We start from the raw sequence: 21,060 nt of genomic DNA on the forward strand, positions 1-21,060 counted from the left end.
GCCGAGAATTTGAAAAAACAAAAAAGGCGTTAGGTGGTGTCACGTTGCTCCGTTTCAGCCGCTGCATCCACGGCTCATTTATTGGCAGCATGCCAAGATGCTGCGCAGCAATGACGTCACAGCATGCATCCTTTGACTATACTTTTGATATTAACTCCTGCTGTGATGGGGAGCGAACTTGGCAGAGTGATAAAATGCACTGCGCTAAAAAAGACGACGACGAAACACTTTAAGAACTGTCTAATTACTAACCTGCCCAACTTTCTACCTTGGCAGAGTGCCCGTGATGGCTTGACTGCGCAAGCCTGGTTCGATTTATTAAAACCATGATTGGGACGGGCAGAGTCCACTGCCACAAAATCACTGGAAAGCGTGATAGCTGCAAATGCTGTTTGAAGTGAACAATGCTAAAAGTTGGTTTCATGATCGTAGCTGACTGCTTGCTTTCGTTTATTCATAGGGACCGGGCGCCCGTTGTATGGCGCCACTGTTGCCTCGGCGGAACAGTGCCACCCGCGGCGGAGTTCCGAAGCAGTGGAGTGCCGTGGCAGCTGAGCGGCGCAGTCGTTTCCGTTCTGCGAGGCGTTTTTGAACATGTTCCTACCCGTCATTTTGCAGTGTGGTTCTGAGAGCTTTGAGCTGTTTTGAGTAATCACAAGGAGTATTTTTTGACCGGAAAGTCTTGAAAAAGGAAAGGGCCGTCCTCAACAGAGCGTGCGTGTTTTTTGTTTTTTTTTAAACCACCCAGTGCATGATATTTCTGTTATATACTCGAAAATGCTGCGCGCGTGATTTCACCATGCGCTAGGAACACATTTGTTAGGCGCTTGTAAAGACGACTTCGAAGACGGAAATTGCGCGTTCATCTTATATCAGGTCTAGTCGAAACCCGCCTGAAGATCAAATACCGCCGAGCCATGTATCCTTGGCGCCGTAGTAGTGGTAGTTGTAATGGTCAATGTTCATGTAAAATGAGAAAGATGCTGCACCTGTCTTTTTTGGTAATAGCTAGGCTCAAACGATTCAGAGTAGAATAATAGCAAATGACATTCTGGTTTCAACCTTGCAACGAGAGCTGGAAAAGGAGAAAAATAAACAAGCAAGGCAAAAGTAGGATCCTATTTATGGTTGGAAAAGCAAACACATATATACTTCCAGGACTTCCTGCACAATTACGCTACAATAGCTCACTGAACCAGGCCTTGAGACTATCAAGCTTAATCATAATATAAGCCAAATGAGTAATACCACCTCAGCATCATTTTTACATTTACGACAATGCGCTTGTTGAACACGTCGGAGCTGCTACATTAATTGACTTAGAAAATATTATACTATAAATACCTTTCTCTCGACATGCTGCGGAGGTTGTGAAAAGAAAAAAAATAAATTTCCTGCTATCAGCGGCCCTATTTTTTCGGACACAAGCTATGATAAAAATCTTGGTGGTATTTGGCTTTTGCTTATTTAGGCATTCTCTCAGCGCCGGAAGTTCAATGCGATTGACCGCAGCTGCCTTGAACATTTGAAGGCAGTAGTCCAATACAGTAAACTGTTAAATACAATCGAAAAAAAAAACACACACACACAGTGTGATGTGTTGTAAGATAAGCCACCGACAACTAAGAGAGCGTTCTATTGTTAAATGAATCCCTCTGATGGCTGGTTCGCTAAGGCTTTCTCAGCGTACCACGAACTTGCGGGGCCGATACCTGACCTCGATACCTGATGAGTGTGAGAGGACACGACCATGTAGGTAGTTTTCTATTTTCACGTAAAGGAATCCGTTTGACAAATTTGTCACTGCAGCTTGCCGGACTGCCGATAAATCTGTTTACACTGACCATAGAAGCAATTTCTGAGAGAGGTAAAACGGTCTTGTCTTACTACGCCACAGTCGGAAAATCTCACGTTCACTAAAGCACCAATGAGAAACATAGGCAGGCCAGGAAATGGGCGCTGCTGAGAAAATACGTAAACCCGTGTCAGGTGCAACGTGAGTGCGAAAAAAAAAATTGCTACACGGCCTTCGAAATAAAAAAAATGCTACGTTTATGCTTGTTTCCACAAATTGTATTTTTTTGTTGTTCGACTTTTATATGAAGCTGATGGCAGATTTTGTGACCATGAAGTATTGAATGAGCTCTGAAATAAGTTATTTTATAAGGCTAGATGGACATGCCACAAACAAATGTTAGCAAATTGTTAAAGGGCCACTGTCCAGGGAAGGCCCTTTTAAGCAAAGGAGCCCAGTGTTTCGATCAGGTACCGGAGATAGTCTGTGCAAAATGCTACAGTGACACGCGCGCCGCAAAGCATCGAAAATACAATTCAAAGCTCTCTCATGCTCTCCTCCGGGAAGCCAGCTTCCCCGCTTCCTGCGCTGGCCCGACGAGCCACAGTAATGACGTACGTACCGCGAACGACGTCCATTGGTCCGTCTCGCTGACTGACGGGAGAAGGATGGGTGTCTACCGCTCGCTGCGCGCTTTTCCCTCGCCACGGCCAGTCTAAATCCAGCGGCGCGCGCTCCCTCAGCCGTTTTTTTTTTTCGCGCTCGCGGAGAGCCACGCCCCACCTCCCGCCAAACTCGGAGGAGGAAGGGCAATTTGTATTGCGGAGGCTAGACGACCTCGGGCAGGAGAGTGAAAAGCATTTGCGAGGGAACGGAAGGAGAGAGGCATGACAGAATCGGGTGATTGCGGTGGCTGTAACTGCGTTATTAGTTACTCTTTTCAAAAACATTTTGAGGCCTTGCGTTCTAGGGGCGAAGTCTCACAGTCAGCGGGGAAGAAAATATTTTCGACCGGAGGGTGGACAGTGGGCCTTTAACAAATTCTAAGAGTATCAACGCAGAGCTTCAGCCCATTTTCATTGGTTGACAAACGAAGATAGGAAAAATTACAAGATCATGGTAATAAGAATTGTTTTTGTCTCTTATCTTCTCTTTCTGTTAAGAGAAAAAAGTAAATTATCTATGACTATGTCAGAGAAAGTAGCTGCACAAACATGTCTCTGCCTATCACTGAAGATCGTTACACAGCCCGAACGACGATGGTAGAGCTGCCTTTTCTTTTCCGTGCTGGGGTTTTCTTGTACACAGGCGGGGAAATGCTAGCGTTGTAACTTACGCTGTTGGGTTCCTTTGATTTCCAATTGTCAATAAAATGACTACAGATGAAGGAGTGCGGCTTCGACTCCGAGACTCTCGTGCCGTCACTCCTGGGGAACAGAAGGCACAAAACATCCGGCAGCAAGCGGAATTTTAAAAGTTCGGCACTTTCCATGACCACAGAGTGACCAACTACGTAGATTTGTGCCTCTGCCTTTCAAAGAACCATGCTTAAATCATCCGCCACTCATGCTTCTGTGGAAACCCGTTGAAATGAATCGACTTAAAAGCGCCCGACGAGTTTGCGTAGCTGCCAGTGCAGCCAACAACGCACCACGTTTCGTCAGCCTTGTTTGGCCAGACTTCGTTTCACTGGACATATTCACACAACTAGCCCAACTTTCTGCTCTCTTCAGGATATATTCACACACAACCTCATCTAAACCTTAGGATTCCCAATTTGCACACAAACCAACGACAAACAGCATGCTTCAATGCGCTGGCAATGCGCCGGCAGCGATTGAGCGATGCGCCGAGAGGCGGCACCACCCGTTCAGCTGTCCGGTCCCTATAGATGCAAGCATGGACGACTCTCTTACACACAAAAAAAATCTGCCACTTCCTGAGCGGTGCAGCGGTGGCGTAGCGGTAGAACATCCGCCTCGCATGCAAGAGGACCGGGGTTCAAATCCCGGTGCCGCGCAATTCTCCACCGGATGAATAAAAAAAAAAAAAAAAAAAAAAAAAAAAAAAAAAAAAAAAAAAAAAATCCGAGTGTCGATGGAATTGCATAAACAGGTTTGAAGTGCGACCTGATGCCGGTGAACACCTCCGGCAACGCACTCCCTCACCAGAACAGGAGTTGGCCACCCTGGTGCAGTAATTGGCCACAACCTCCTATGATAAGCTCCATAAAACCCCGGCCCTCAGTCACCAGCGGCTGCGGAACAACTGACCACGGCGGCGGTCAGACCTGTGACGCAGCAGGGGGTGCTAAGAAAGCCTGGCTCCGCTGGACAGGCCGCCATTGGAAACTGACCCTGGCAACGTTTAATGCTAGAACCCTAGCTAGTGAAGCTAGTTTAGCAGTGCTGTTAGAGGAACTAGAGGGCATGAAATGGGATGTCATAGGGCTTAGTGAGGTTAGGAGGCCGAATGAGGCATATACTGTACTGAAGGATGGGCATGTACTGTGTTATCGAGGTTTACCAGAGAGGCGACAACTAGGAGTAGGTTTCCTTGTCAATAAGTATATAGCGGGTAATATAGATGAATTCTATAGTATTAATGAGAGGGTTGCAGGCATCGTAATTAGGCTTAATAAGCGGTATAAACTGAAGGTTGTACAGGCCTATGCACCTACAAGTAGTTATGATGACCAGGCAGTTGAAAGCTTCTATGAAGATGTAGAATCGGCAATGCGAAAAGTAAAGACGCAGTATACTGTACTAATGGGCGACTTCAATGCCAAGGTAGGGAAAAAACAGGCAGGAGACAAGGCAGTAGGTGACTATGGCGTTGGTTCTAGGAATAGCAGGGGGGAGTTACTAGTTGAGTTTGCAGAGCGCAGTAACTTACGAATCATGAATACCTTCTTCAGCAAACGGAAGAACCGGAAATGGACATGGAAAAGTCCTAACGGAGAGACTAAAAATGAAATTGACTTCATAATGTGTTCAACCCCCGCCATTGTGCAGGACGTAGAGGTAATCGGGAAAGTGCGATGCAGTGACCACAGGATGGTGAGGTCCCGAATTAGCCTAAATCTGAAGAAGGAACGCAACAGATTAGTAAGAAAGAAACCCATCAACGAATTAGCGGTGAGGGGGAGGGCAGAAGAGTTCAGGATCTCGCTACAGAATAGGTATTCAGCTCTAACTGAGGATGGCGACATTACCCTAGAGGCAAGGAACAATAATTTCAGAGATATCATTACTGAGTGCGCGGTAGAAGTAGGCGGTAGGATAGTTAGAGAGGATACCGGTAAGCTGTCTAAGGAGACGAAAGATTTGATTAAGAAACGCCAGAGTATGAAAGCTTCCAATCCAACAGACCAGATCGAATTGGCCGAGATATCAAAGCTAATCAATAAGCGCAAGGTGGCCGATATAAGGAAGTATAACATGGAGAAAATTGAGCATGCTGTAAAGAACGGGGGAAGCCTTAAAGCGGTAAAGAAGAAATTGGGCATAGGCAAAAACCAGATGTATGCGATAAGGGACAAGGCGGGCAACGTCATCACTAATATGGACAAGATAGTCAAAGTAGCCGAGGAGTTCTATACAGATCTCTACAGCAGCCAAAGTAGTCAGGACCGTAATGAGATTGGCGGTAGGGAAAAACAGTCAGACGTTCCACCAGTGACGAAAGACGAGGTCAAGAAAGCATTAGAAGCTATGAAAAGGGGGAAATCAGCTGGAGAGGATCAGATAACTACAGATTTGCTGAAGGACGGGGGGGATATCGTGCTAGAAAAACTGGCCACCCTGTATACGCAGTGCCTGGTGTCATCGACGGTACCGGAACCATGGAAGAATGCAAACATTATCCTCATTCACAAGAAAGGGGACTCTAAGGACCTTAAAAATTACAGACCAATCAGCTTACTGTCTGTTACGTATAAGGTATTTACTAAGGTAATCGCTAATAGAATCAGGACAACCTTAGACTGCAATCAATCAAAGGATCAAGCAGGGTTTCGGAAACGGTACTCTACTATCGATCATATCCATACCATCAACCAGGTGATAGAAAAATGCTCGGAATATAACCAGCCCTTATACATAGCATTCATTGATTACGAAAAAGCATTTGACTCAGTTGAAACCTCGGCGGTGATGCAGGCATTGCGAAATCAGGGGGTAGACGAGCCGTACGTGAAAGTGCTGGAAGATATATATAGTGGATGCACAGCAACCATAGTTCTGCATAAAGAAGGTAACAAAATTCCCATAAAGAAAGGTGTTAGGCAAGGAGACACAATCTCCCCAGTACTATTCACAGCTTGTTTAGAGGAAGTATTCAGAGACTTGGAATGGGAGCAGTTAGGGATAAGGGTAGATGGAGAATACCTCAGTAATCTGCGATTTGCTGATGACATTGCCTTGCTAAGCAACTCGGGGGATGAACTGCAAATAATGATTGATGACCTAGACAGAAAAAGTAGAAAGGTAGGCTTGAAAATCAATATGCAGAAGACTAAGGTAATGTTCAACAGCCTCGGGAAGGAACAGCAGTTTAGATTAGGTAGCGAAATACTGGAAGTAGTAGGCGAATATGTCTACTTAGGACAGGTAGTAACCGCAGATCCGGACCATGAAAAGGAAATAACAAGAAGAATAAGATTGGGATGGTGCGCATTTGGCAAGCACTCGCAGATTATGACTAGCAGCTTACCGGTATCACTCAAGAGGAAAGTATACAACAGTTGTATCTTGCCTGTACTCACCTATGGGGCTGAAACGTGGAGGCTAACCAAGAGAGTTCTACTTAAGTTGAGGACAACCCAGAGGGCTATGGAACGAAAAATGGTAGGGGTAACATTAAGAGATAGAAAGCGTGCAGAGTGGGTCAGAGAAATAACTCAAGTTACCGACATTCTAGTGGAAATTAAGAAGAAGAAATGGACATGGGCAGGACATGTAGGGCGAAGAGAGGATAACCGATGGTCGCTGAGGGTAACAAACTGGATTCCAAGAGAAGGAAAGCGTAGCAGGGGGCGGCAGAAAGTTAGGTGGGCGGATGAGATTAAGAAGTTCGCAGGGGTCAAGTGGATGCAGCTAGCACAGAACCGGGTTAAGTGGAGAAATATGGGAGAGGCCTTCGCCCTGCAGTGGGTATAATCAGGCTGATGATGATGATGACTTCCTGAGTCCGCAGTGCTACGCCACACGTTCAGCACAACAAGGATAACGACTCTCACAAAAAAAAAAAAAAAAGAAAAACAAATTTACCACGCCTTAACGTCCGCAGCTGTCATAGCTATGCCACACGTTCAGCACGACAAGAATAAATGACTCTAAAAAAAAAACTGCCGCTTAACGTCTGCAGCCACCATAGCTTACGCTACGCCGCTAGTTCAGCATGACACAAGACGCTTGTAGCACGTCACCTGCCGTGCACAAAGGGTTCGCAACACACACTGGAGAAAGCGTCCGACGTTCTGTCTGCCATGGGCTGAGCTGGCTTGTCGGTGCATGCGTAACGTGTGCTGCTGTGAATGAAGACCGGGAAAGAGAGAGGAAGGGAGAGAGAGAAAGCTCGGCAGAAGAGAGGGCGCACCCTTGCACTTTGCTTTATCACAATGTTTCCCTCTCGCAAACACTACAGCTGTATTGGCTGCGTCTTCTCCGTACCGGCCATTGCCGAACCGGTACCCTCTGGTTTCCTTCACGCACATGGCTTGGAAACATCATGTGCTGGTGCATGGGAAACGAACACCGCAGATCCATGCGCCTTTGGGGAAAGGGTGCAGCACTGCTCTAGACCAGCCGTCGCCGCGCCATTCTTTCTCATTTCTTTCACGCGTGGCTTGAAAACATCACGCGGCAAACGGACGAAGGCGATGCGATTGTCTTTGGGGAATGCGCACCTTCCAGTGTGTGGCGCAGAGTTCGATATATCGAATGACCGGTGAAACTGAAGTTGGATACACGACGCAGCGTTCCTATATCTTTACATGAGATATTCAAAGAGATATTCCGTGAGTTCGATAAAACCAAAATTCGAAACATCCGGGTTCGATATATCCAGGTTCGACTGTACTTTGAGTAAAAATTAAGCCAAGCCTGACCTAACATCCCCTTCAGGTACACTGTCCACAATTGCACATTCTCTTCAACCACCAACATAACTGACCAAAATGCTCAGAATACTACTCTTGAACACATGTCCTTGCATGTAAGAGTTTAGCGGCATTCATACTTGCTCAGAATACTCTTGAACACGTGTCCTTGCGTGTGAGGGTTTAGCGGCATTCATACTGTGCTATTAATTTCTCCTATCATCAATGATGCCCAATTTTTTCTTCTAGTAAAGATCAATTCAGAGGATGCCAACAAAATGAAAACTCTGCTGCCAACTGATTCATACTTGTAACACAACAGTAACATCTGCAAACAAATAGCAATGTAAACTGGCCTCCGCAGTTATTGATACCTGTGAAAGCAATAGCTGCATTTCGTTTTTAGGCTCAGTACAATGTGGCAAAACACCCTTCAAAGATGAGATTGTGGTTGTCCAAGTAGGCGCACCTGCCTGCAGCCGCACAGCAATGTCGTATGCGAGGCAGGCTCTGGTGATGGACTCCCCGTGCCCCGTGGTGGAGATGGCACCCACCGCATCGTCAGCCAGTCCACCAGCACCCACAAGGGGGCTGTCACCCACCCGCCCGCACCGCTGGCCTGTCAAGCCACCCGTCGAAGTGGCGCATGCCACGCGGCCAGCCGCGTCCACAGCCACGGCGCCAACAGTGTCATGCTCCCTGCGGGGACCAAATGACTTACTTTACCTTTGGAACTTTCACATTACTCAGACAGTTGGTATCGGCTCATACTTAAATGTTAGCATGTAAAGTATGTTACTAAGTTTACAATTACTAAGATACTTTTCTGCCATCATGACCATTTAACCCAAGAAGTAAAGGAGGCCTAGTTTATCAAAAAAGACATGATAACTATATTGGCCAGCCTTGTGTCGAAAGAGTCTGCAAGGGATTGCAGATTGTGAATTTTCATACCTGGACAACATCTGAAATTTACACTGACTTGCTTACAGTTCACAAGGCACTCCTGTTCGTGTCGTTTGATGGATTTTTCTGCACATATCCATTCTGTTTGTCCCCAAAGATTAATTGTGAGCCTGCGCATGCCCTGTTAGTTACATGGTTGGTTTTAGTGCAGTAACATTCTTTCAATTATGAGCATTACTGGGAGCTGGGGCTCGTGAATTGAACAGCCTACACAACTGTACAATACAAAAGTATGAAGAGAAGCACAATTCATAGAAAGATTTCTAACCAAGTTTTAACACAGCTAGACAGCAAATATAACTGTAAAGCAACCCTAGCAATGGCAATGTTTTAGCGCGCTGGTAATACAAGCCATGCAACATCATTAAGCACCCTAATTATGGTAATCATATGGCAAAACAAAATAAAAATAAATAAAAGAAAATGTGGAAAAAGTGCATGATGCAAACAAGAGCAGGGAGTTGAGTGGGTTTAATTCAGAGAAAGAATGCTAGCAGACGACGGAACCAGGAAGAGGAGGACACACACATATGCGCATATGTGCGTGTCTTCCTCTGCCTGGTCCGTCGTCTGCTAGCGATCTTTCTCTGACAATGAATAACCAACTCGCCCAGCAACATACCCTGTTGGGTTTAAGTGAAGAGTTTGATAGCAACCCATCTGGTTGGGATGGAACACGATGAAAAATGCACAGTACCAACCAAAAAAAATTCCTTTCAGCTCCCACACGAGCCTTATTCACAATGACAAGGCTCGTGTATGAGCCAAAACGTCATCCATCTATTTTTCGGTCGATGTCGTTTGTTTTTTGTCATGATTGGTTTGGTTATACTGCATGGTTGAACAAGCATGCAGGAAAACAAATGGACAAGGAGCTGACAGCGCTGGTTTTTGTCCCTTTGTCCATGTAGTAGCCGTAAACTACAACTGCTAAATGGAGTAGAAAGGAGTTTCTTGGCAATATGATTTATGCTTTAATGCAGCTTGTTAATGAATTTACAAGGGTGTGTGCAACAATGCCTTTGCTACAAGAACTTTGACTGTCTTGTTGAGACTATCTCATCACAATATGGTTATTTTGACTTTGAACATATCACAATACTCTTTGTACCTCAGCTGTACATTATATACCTACACATGGAAGCTGCAGATTTTTTTAATGTTTTTCGATCACTTTGAAATTTCGTTGGTAGCATCGTGTCTATATTTTATTGCATGCTGGCACTGACAATCTGTGGGACTTCTTTCTTATGATGTAATTGATTGCATCATGACATTTATTCTTACGGGTCAAGAAAAACTCTCGGATTACCACGAAAATGATTCATATCCAATGGAGAATTAAAAGAAATGGAAACTGTGATCTCATGCTTCAAGTGCTTAGAACATAACTGTGCTTCATTATGGTAAAACTAGAAACATTACTTTATCAAGGGACAATAATTCGGTATAACGGTAAACTTTGGAGATATAGTTCACCCTCTGTACAATAAAACTGATGAGGCACGTGAAAAAATATTTTTCAGCGAAATTTCACTGACGCAAAATCAGCCCCAAAACAATGTATTGTTATGGCGTAGGCCTGAAGAAGAGAAAGTGCAGTTCGAGAGTGCAGCTAGAGATAAAAGAAGGACGGTTGAGTCGATGCCGTACCTGTGTGGCATCCTACACCATTACAGTATATATTTCTGTCCTGCGGCAAACTCAAAACTACCTTTACTTACTTGGCCGAAAGAAGTGGAAAGGAGTTTCGCTTCAAAGGAGTCGCTATGTCACATGGCCTGCCGCAAGCTTCTCAGAGAAGCCACTGTTATTTTCTAGAAACATAATGTTCAAAACAAGTTTATATATTTTGAACTTCTTTTTTCTTCACGAAATGCAATTATCTTGACATGTCACTGTAAAATAAAACACAGTTGCTAAAGGCAATGAGCATGTTGTAAACAAAGCAATTTTGTCCATTCTGCTCGACAATATGTGCGATGTTTGCAACTCGACGTCCCTGCTGCCACACGTTTTCATCGTTCCATGGCCAGTGGTTATCAGCGTGCTCAAGTTTTGATGCATTTTGGTCATATAACAAGTGATAACCATACCTTGCTACTGCTCCCCCTGACATCTACATGTGTGAGCTGCAAGCATGTGTCAGCATATGCAAGCATGTGCAAGCATGCCTTGCACTCACCGCGCAACGCACAACCTAAAGAGAATAGCGGGATAGTTTGATGTAGACGTTGTTTTCATAGCACCTTGAAAACTGTCTAGTCTTTGCGCTCTGATGAGCCAAAGCCACAAGAAACTAACGCATGCAACTAAGTTCGTTGCCTGTAAAGTAGGAGTTGTGTATGAAGCCCCTCTAAGCTGTGGCCGCGTCTATATAGACCAACACTGTGTTTACAAACAAAGGGGGCACTCGCAGCGCCGCAGCCGACTGGTGGTGAAAAATGGATGGATGAACGGACAGACGGACGGACGGAGTCTGAACCCTTTGAACCGGGCGGCGGCGCCACAGACCGCCTAGCCGTAATGTGGATGGATGGATGGAATATAGAAGCGTCCCCTTTAAAACGGGGCGGTAGCAGTTGCTATCATGCTCATTTTTGTCCCTATAGACCAACACCGTGTTTACAAACAAAGGGGGCGCTCGCCTCACATTTTTAAAACACCGCGAAACATGTTGGGGTGCGAGTTGAGAGGGCGACCCGTAGAAATACATGTAAACACAACTTACCGGAACATTTTTCTCATTTCGCAGAGTATCAGAAGTGGTGGCCAGTCGGTAAACATTGACCATGCGCTTTGAAGAAGTGTGTGATAAAGTATGGTGCGTCATTACGGAGGCAGTCTACTTTTAAAACTTCCCGAATGACCTGTGTTATGAGCGGAACACGTGCGGAACACCTTGGCTGCACACTTGAGCCAACACAAATTGAAAGGGCTCATCGGCTTGGTCGATACCAACCAGAGAAAAGTAGACCGATAATCGTCAAGTTCGCGCACTACAAGGACAAACAGCATATCATAGACAAAGGCTACAAGTTTAAAGACACGCAGTATGTTGTTCGCGAAGATTTTTCTTTCCCAACGCGCCTGGCTAGGAAAAAACTGTTAGATTTCGCAAAATCGGAGGGCGGGTCGTTTAAACTTAGAGTTGATAAACTGCGCATCAGCAATCATGTGTATATGTACGACGTTGCTTCCGACACTGTCAAACAATGCACCCAATAGCAAAAACGAAGAGCGGTTGCACACAAGGCAGACTATCATCCAGAGCCTTCATACGGCGTCATCCCTTCGCTTTCCATATCATTTACTAACATACGTAGCATCCTCCCAAAGCGCACCGAACTCTACTCGTATCTAGAAGATAATAAGCCTGACATCATAACTTTAACAGAAACGTGGCTGCACTCGGATATAACTGACGACGAAGTCTTACCCGATTCACCCGATTTTGTTATTTACCGGAATGACAGAACTAATAAAAGGGGTGGTGGCGTGATGATCGCCATAAAAAATCACATTCCTTCTTTTCGTGTAAACATTTCGTCCCCTCTAGAAATTTTATGGGTTTGCATCACATCCTCATCTCTTAAGTCCCTTCTTGGTATATGCTACCGACCACCAGATAGCTCAGAAACTTTCGTAGCAAATCTGTATGCTAACCTCTCAGATATTAGAAGCAACTTCCCAAAGGCCGACATTTATTTATTCGGTGATTTCAATTACCCGAATATCAACTGGAATACGTTAACTGCATCGGCACAGGACCCGGTTAATTTCATTGAACTAACATTAGACTTTTCTTTAACTCAACTTGTTTCTAAACCCACGCGCGGCCTTAACATTTTAGACCTTGTTTTCACATCGGCTCCAGACAATGTTAGCCCAATCTCCCTCACGGAAGGTTTCAGTGATCACAAACTGCTCCATTTCACTATAAAAATGCCATCCCGCCCACGCAACCAACCTCAGAAATACATCTTCGACTATAACAGAGCGAACTACGATGCCATTAACCTCGGCTTGCAAACCTTCTGCGATTCCTTTCTGCAATTCCTTCCTAATCAATCTGTTAACGAAAACTGGCGTCAGTTCAAAGATAAACTCACGCAGTTAATGAACACCTATATACCCCGCATATGTTTCCGTGCTAACTCATCTAAGCCGTGGTACCACAAGAATCTTCGTACGCTGATGAACAAAAAAAAACGACTTTTCAAAACAGCTCAACGGCTGAGAACACCCGAATCACGGGAAAAACATAAAAATGCCGATAAAGAATACTGCTTGGCCATACGGAAAGCTAAGCATAAGTTCATGGCTCACGATTTGCCATCCCTCCTTAAGAACAACCCCAAAAAATTTTGGAAAACATTATCACCTTCCGAAACTTCTTCAGATTTTACATTGATAAATGAGGCTGGAGATCCCATTGCTCCAGATGAATGCCCTCAGACCTTCAATAACTTTTTTGCCAATATGTTCACGAAAGAAGACTATTCCAATATTCCATCGGCACCTGAATATGACTATGATTACATGAGCCCAATAGACATTACTGTTGATGGTGTTGCGACATTGATTAACAATCTAAAAGTAAGTACTTCATGTGGTGTTGATGGGATTAATTCAAAAATTTTGAAACATACCGTGGCTCATTCCAGCATCATACTCACTCATATATTTCGCCAATCCCTTTCAACAGGAGAGATACCATTTGAGTGGAAAATTGGAAAAGTTATTCCAATTTTCAAATCTGGTGACCGAACTAATGTTGCTAACTATCGCCCAATATCGCTGACATGTATACCTTGCAAACTTCTCGAGCACATCATTGCATCTAACACGGCACTACATTTAGAAGGCAACGGTTTCTTTTATTCACAACAACACGGGTTCAGAAAAGGGTTATCATGTGAGACACAACTACTCGAGTTTACTAATGAGCTGCTTCACGGTATGGACGAAAATCTTCAAATTGACTGCATATTCCTCGACTATGCTAAAGCCTTCGACCGCGTTCCACACTGTCGTTTAATCGCGAAACTCTCATCCTTGCACCTTGATTCATTAACAATTTCTTGGATAAGAAACTTTTTATCATTTCGTAAACAATTCACTTCTGTTGATAACAATTCGTCCCCTTTAATTGATGTAACATCAGGCGTACCGCAAGGTAGTGTAATAGGCCCTTTACTGTTTCTGATTTTCATCAATGACTTACCGTTAAGAATCACCTCAACACTCAGAATGTTTGCTGACGATTGCGTCATTTATCGCAAAATCCGCTCTGCTAATGACCACATCGTCCTTCAAGAAGATCTACACCGCATTAATAACTGGTGCGCATCATGGCAAATGTCCCTTAACACTGATAAATGCCAATTAATGACATTTAGCCGTAAACAGACTATTCACCGTTTCACTTACTTGCTTAATCACAGTCCAGTCACCCTTGCGTCCTCATACAAGTACCTTGGCGTGCACTTTTTACCAAATCTCTCATGGAAGACCCACATAGAAAAAATTACTGCCAAAGCTAACCGTACATTAGGTTATTTAAAACGTAACCTCAGAGGTGCACCTTCTTCCACGCGGCAGTTGGCATATCAAACATTTGTTCGCCCACAACTTGAATACGCATCTTCAATTTGGTCACCCCACCAACATTACTTAATTCATTCCCTAGAGAGCGTACAAAATCGTGCCGCTCGTTTCATTTCTCGCAACTATTGCCGACATTCCAGTATTACTAACATTAAGGCATCGTTATCCCTTCCATCCTTAGAATCTCGCAGAACAATAGCACTTATCTGTCTCTTCCATAAAATTGTTTATAGTCATCATTCCTTCACACTACCTCTCACAAAACCGGCCCGCACATCTCACCGATTGCATAATCACCTCAGTTTTAAACGCCTTTCGGGAAGAACCACTGCATTCAACTCATCAGCCCTGCCCCGTGCCATCATTTATTGGAATAGTCTTCCTGATAACATTGTTCACATTTCAGATTATGTTATTTTCAAAGAAAAAATAAGCAACATTTTGTTCTGAAGTGTGCTGTTACTGAAGTGTGTTCTATAGTGTGCTTTTCAAATTTTGTTCTCTTTTCTTGTGTTTGCCATTGTATAATGTTAACGTTTTGAACATAACGATGTTAAAATAACCATCTCCTACATGCTTCTGTTTCGCACCCCATGTTATGTAACCCCCCCCCCCCCTCACATAATACTCCAATCGGAGCCCGTGAGGTATTTGAATAAATAAATAAATAAATCCAGACACCGCCAAAAGGCAAGTTGGTTGTAGCGAATCGCTTACAGTCTGCAAAGTTTTGCTTACAGTCTGATAGGGTAAATAAGCTTAATAGTACTGTCGCTCCAGTGATACGTCCTAGACAGAATTACATTTAAAAATCAGTTCTCAAACGCCATACGACATTATGGACCGAACGATATTCGCGCATTGCAGCAGACGACAGCGTAGCTGGCGATACCCACCGCGGCCGCCTCCAGCTCCGGAGCTTCTGCTAGCGACAACGGGTGGTGCATGGTCGTCTGCAACTGCGCGCGGTCAGTTTATCGTGCTGTGAGTGGTCCCGCAAGTCGTCAGACTTGCATTACTTGCAAGAGAATGTAGTGTGTCATGCAACATGACGTCGGGGCGTCGTACAAGACGTTCCCCCAAAAAATGAGAAGGGTTCAACGCTGCTGAACCGAGCAAAATGTTGCGGTAAGTTGTGTTTACATGTATTTCTATGGGTCGCCCTCTCAACTCGCACCCCGATACGTTTCGCGGTGTTTTAAAAATACTTCGCCTCGGTAATGAGATTTCACACTTCCACGATCTATTCCAGGGCGTTCATGGTTGCTCTGTACCGAACAACGACATCACAGATCACCCGTGAAATTAGGAAACTGCTTTGGAATATTTCGCTTCCATGTATTCCTATGGATGCTAAGCCTATTTTTCACCCCCAGTCAAACCACACTGGCGTTAGAAGCACCGCCACATCGTGCTTACGTTACAGATCGGTGTTGGTCTATAGGCAAGCGCCATCGACTGGGATGGCGCTTGCCTCGCTGCTCAACAGATGGCGCACCATATCAAAGAAATTTTCAGACTCTCTTATGCGAAAATTGTGCACGCCGCCGAGAGCAGTTTTTCGTCGATTCTGAAAAATCTAGGCAAGTACTGATGTTGAATCACATATTAAATAACGTGGACCATATTTTGCTACTTTGTGAACATTATTTCAGCTCGAATAGTGCAGTAGACTTCGCATAGGATTTTTTTTAAAGCCCAGGCCTCAAACATTCAAGACCCTGTACATGATTTATTTTGATGGATGCTAGCAAAGCAGAACAATCATCAGTAATGCTAGCACGTCTCAAGTGCCAGAAACGGTAGTGACAAGGCTTATGAGGTTTAACGTCCCAAAGCGACTCAGGCTATGAGATATGCCAAGTAGTGACATGTTGTAGTGACAGAAAATTATAACAAAATATTTACTGCAAGACCAGAAAGAAGATACATTAAGAAAACTTCTATACAACCTGCAAATGAGGAAAAAATGCGAACCTTCTGCCAACGTTGGCATGCAGGGCAACCACAACGAAGTGAAGAACAAGTAAGCAAAACAACATGTCACGCATGGCAGAAATCAACATTTTTATGCACGGAACATGTTGCAATGAGCCTAAGATATTTTCCCAGCAAAGCTCAGTTTCAAGTGCTTCAGGGTAGTCAGTCGGTAGCAGCAAGAGGTTCTCGTGTGGTCAAGTGTGCCGCCAAGCTTTTAAGCGGTCTTCACCTTTCAGAGCAGCCAACCTATACCGTCACTTTTTCGTTGTGCAATGATCGGTGACAATAATTCGTTTCTCGTGTAATGAGGACAACAATGATGCCGATTGTCAACCAGAGCATGAGACGCTGGTGGCTTGTGGACCCACGAACTCCAGGAATTGTTTGTACCACGAGTGCACCAGCCGACCCTCCGCACCAAGGGGTGCCAGCTTCGTCCAAGGTGTGGTGCGTGGATACTTTGACATGTTTATGACGGTCGCAAAGAGCAGCTGTCGCCTTCCCCTCTAGCCGCATTGAAACTATGGGGTGGCCTCAGTTCAGACACCCAGGGCACCATGGAACCCGCAGCTGGGTCAATTGAGTGTGGTATTCAAAACGCGGCCAGCAACGGTCAACAGGAGTTGTCATACGGTAGCCAAAGACAATGGAATATGTGCACAATGTGGATACTGTTTAAAAAAGTTGGCAGAAAAGTGTGGCGTAGAACCTGTACCGAACAATCAATCAGAATTTAGATCTACCTGTTCATTGCAAATCGTGCAATTTCAAGACGAAATGTGCACCGAAGTTGAAAGAAATTAAATTTTAGGCAGGAGCAGGGATAATCTTGCCCGTGAGCTGCTAGAAGCCTCGTATATTAAAAAGACTTAATTCAAAATGTATTAGTGAATCATCTCTCTCACTGTATAGTAGTGAAGGTCGACTGTTAAATGTTGTTAGGTAGGATAGGCTTAAAATGCTGTGATGACTTTGTCCGACTTTGTGGGAGCATTTGGATGTTGAAGAAGAAGTTTGCATGTGGTGTTCCGAGAAAGAATTTGGAGTCAGCGCCTGTCCTCTGTGTCTATTTGTGCCTATTTGTGAGTGTCTATTTGTTGCGCTATTCACCTTTCCTTTATGTAACTTGTACTGACTTTCTCAAAGAAACTTGCGTGCCTGTGCCCTCTCGTGAATGGTGCGACAAGACAGCAAATTTGTGCTACAAACCACCAACACAGTTCGTTCTTTGCAATGTCGCCGTCATTTACGAAATACCGCTCACTTGTGGCAAGGTATATATTTTGGACAATAAGGTCGATGCTTAAATGACAGGACGAGAGAGCATTGCTAGGCAGCAGGATCCATATCAGCTGGGGGAATCTCGCTGATCACTGCAAGGGGTTCTTTATCAACCCTGGCGACCCAAATGCTTAACCCTGCCCACCGATTTTCCAGAACGCACGCATACTAGCAACAAAGATTAGACAAAGAAGGACCAAACCGTGTCAGCACTCTATGTGTGTATCTATCTAAAAAAGATACTTCCGCAAGCCATTCAAATCTATATTTCCTTTTTCCAATAGCTACCAGCATGCAACCTTAACACTCTGATTCTGGAATGCAGATCAAGTCTATATTGTTTACTAGCATGCTCGTTGCCATGAGATGCAGCTGTATCAGTTTCTTTCTCACGCAAGATGTGCAGAGATGTGTCTCAAAGATTCCGACCACTCGCGTATGTTTTTCAATGTTCAAGGTTGTGCTAGTCACCCGTTTGTGGCTTTATCTACATCTTTCTTTCTTCGCCTTCTTTAAATTGAGCATTGCCGGATGCAACGGGCATTTGTAGACCGACAAGCACCGAGCACGCTTCCTGCTATCGTCGCCGCCGATTGCTTAGTTCTTTTGCGGGCACAAGGACATTAAAACCTCATTTGCCATACAGCACTGTCACCATCACATGACATCTGGTGGAGGTGCTGTATCCTGACATCGTGACATTCCCCTGAAGATGGCATTCATCGAGCAAAAAGCACCCTTGGTTTTTGTCCAACCCCATGAGCCCCCCTGATTCCAAGGACAACAGGATGAGGGTGCGGAAAACTGCCTCTACCTGCTTGAACGGGTGGCAACTTTCAACGCCTGGAATGACGAAGTGAAGCTAAGGCAAGTTTACTTTGCTCTTGAAGGATATGCCTGAATATGGTTCGAAAATCATGCGCAATTTTGAAGGATTGGGAGATTTTCAAGAAAGATTTTTCAACTGTCTTTGCAAGTGTCGTCCGGAAGGAAAGAACCCAGACCGTCCTTCAACCAAGATTTCAACTCTCTAATGATCCGGTCCTGGACTACGCTGAGATGAAGCCTCATTTGCCGCTCTAGCCTTAGCATGACCGAAGGGGAGAAAGTGAAATTCTTTATGCGAACCATTAGAGTCACTTTTCGCAGGACTTGTCAGAAATCTGTCAAAAACCGTGACTAAATTTGAAAGCGAAGCATCCACCATCGAGAAGACTGACACTCGGATGCACCACTACGATCGACCGACCACTCTAACCCGACTACTCAAGAAACTACGGCAGCGCATCTATGAGAGGAGACAGCCTTCGAGACCTCATCCGAGAGGAACTATGAAGACTGCTGCCATCATCCAAACAACCCCAGGTGGCGACGCTGGCAGATGTCGTCCATGAAGAAGTCCAGCAGGCACTGGGCGTTCATCAAGCGACAGCTATGATGGCACCAGTGCAAGAGCAGCACCCCTATGCTGCTGCATTACGTTGCCCTGCACCCCTACATGACTTTCCAAGCCACCAAGGAAATGTGACGCCTGGAGGATATCTAACAACCAACTGCTATGCTTCCACTGCGGTGAAGCCGGCCACATTCTATGCCACTGCTCTTAGAAACGCATTGCATGCAAGGTTTCGTCATCGGCGCCCTGCGATCCCGTCCTGGTGAAGGATCACAGGAAACTGACGCCTTTCTGGACAGGGAGGAGCATGCATCGTAAACCCATCTGTCCCGCTCATCATCGCCACTTGGGGCACGCTTTTCGTCGCTGGACCGAAGCTATGCACAAGGAAGATCCAATAGAGCCAGTAGGAGAAACTGAATACAGCAACCTTTGGAGATGATGTTGCTCAACGGTGAAAACACGAAGATCCTCCGGCGTCACCGACTAACGATGATGTAGCCATTTAACTGCCGCTCCTCATGACAACATCGACAACCAACCAACTGGAGTTTAATCCAACATCGCCGCCCAACGAACTGACAATGGTGGGCCCTGGCACAACGGTACACAACGGAGCCGAGATTGAAAAGCGAGGCAAACATGTAATGCAAGGATATGAACAAGAGACCTTGAAGTGGCTATCGACGGTCGCATGGTTACTGCCCTAGTGGACTGTAGAGCTGACTATTCTGTCATCAGTGAAACGTTCGCCGCCCAGCTCAAGTGAAGACCACTTGGGATGGCCCGCTAATCAAACCAATGGTGATTACTTGATTACTCCATCTGGGCAACACTTATCCTGCCTCTTCATGGTTTTACAGAACTGCTCATGAGATGCGATTTTAAGCATGAATTTTCTTAGCGAACCTAAAGCAATCATTGACCTCCGATCAAACGATCAAAGCTCATGAAGCTTTCGAAGGACAATGCCATGCCGACTACAACGACTTCGACACAACATGTTGCTGCAACGTCCTTTACGGAGTTTGTTACCCTAAGCGAACATAGGTTATCCTCTCTCCGCCCTACATGTCCTGCCCATGTCTATTTCTTCTTCTTAATTTCTGCTAGAATGTCGGTAACTTGAGTTATTTCTGTGACCCACTTCGCACGCTTCCTATCTTTTAATGTTACCCCTACCATTTTCCCTTCCACAGCCCTCTGGGTTGTCCTCAACTTAAGTAGAACCCTCTTGGTTAGCCTCCACGTTTTTCAGCCCCATAGGTGAGTACAGGTAAGATGCAACTGTTGTATACTTTCCTCTTTAGCGATACCGGTAAGCTGCTAGTCATAATCTGCGAGTGCCTGCCAAATGCGCTCCATCCCAGTCTTATTCTTCTTGTTATTTTCTTTCCATGGTTCGGATCTGCGGTTACTACCTGCGGTAGTTCGGATCTGCGGTTACTACTACCTGTCCTAAGTAGACATATTCGCCTACTACTTCCAGTGCTTCACTACCTAACGTAAACTGCTGTTCCTACCAGAGGCTGTTGAACATTACCTTAGTTTTCTGCATATTGATTTTCAAGCCTACCTTTCTACTTTTCCTGTCTAGGTCATCAATAATTATTTGTAGTTCATCCCTCGAGTTACTTAGCAAGGCAATGCCATCAGCAAATCGCAGATTACTGAGGTATAGGGGACCGCAGCTTCGCAGGGGGGCGCTGCAAGCGCCAGTGAAAAGCGCCCTCTTTGGCGGCGTCCCGATAATTGACCGGGCAGGCCGGTTCCCCCTCCCATTGAACAGCTGCGCGAGTGGCTCTTGAAAGGGGTCAGTTCTGCACGTGCTGGGCTGTTGCAGATCTGTTTATGCAGTCGCGTGCTTGCTCATGGGTGCGTGCGCGCTTACGCATGCGAATTCTTCAGAGAATTAGGAAAATCTTTCAGCGC

General features: G+C 45.1%; 1 protein-coding gene across 7 annotated transcripts in view; it reads right to left on the reverse strand.

Moving 5' to 3' along the window:
* The window catches only part of LOC146171902 (isoaspartyl peptidase/L-asparaginase), a 290,995-nt gene that overhangs the window by 13,186 nt on the left and 256,749 nt on the right, over positions 1 to 21,060 (reverse strand). For 6 of the 7 annotated variants that reach the window (XM_084586141.1, XM_084586140.1, XM_084586147.1 and 3 more), the window contains one exon: positions 8,365 to 8,594. The exons of the other annotated variant lie outside the window; for it this stretch is intronic. In XM_084586141.1, coding sequence (XP_084442267.1) covers positions 8,365 to 8,594 — 230 coding nt within the window. The remainder of the gene's footprint in view (positions 1 to 8,364; positions 8,595 to 21,060) is intronic. 7 annotated transcript variants of the gene reach the window in all.

The sequence above is a fragment of the Amblyomma maculatum genome, unplaced genomic scaffold (assembly GCF_055883805.1).
Source record: "Amblyomma maculatum isolate TAMU_Amacu unplaced genomic scaffold, ASM5588380v1 scaffold_15, whole genome shotgun sequence".
NCBI classification, from domain to species: domain Eukaryota; kingdom Metazoa; phylum Arthropoda; class Arachnida; order Ixodida; family Ixodidae; genus Amblyomma; species Amblyomma maculatum.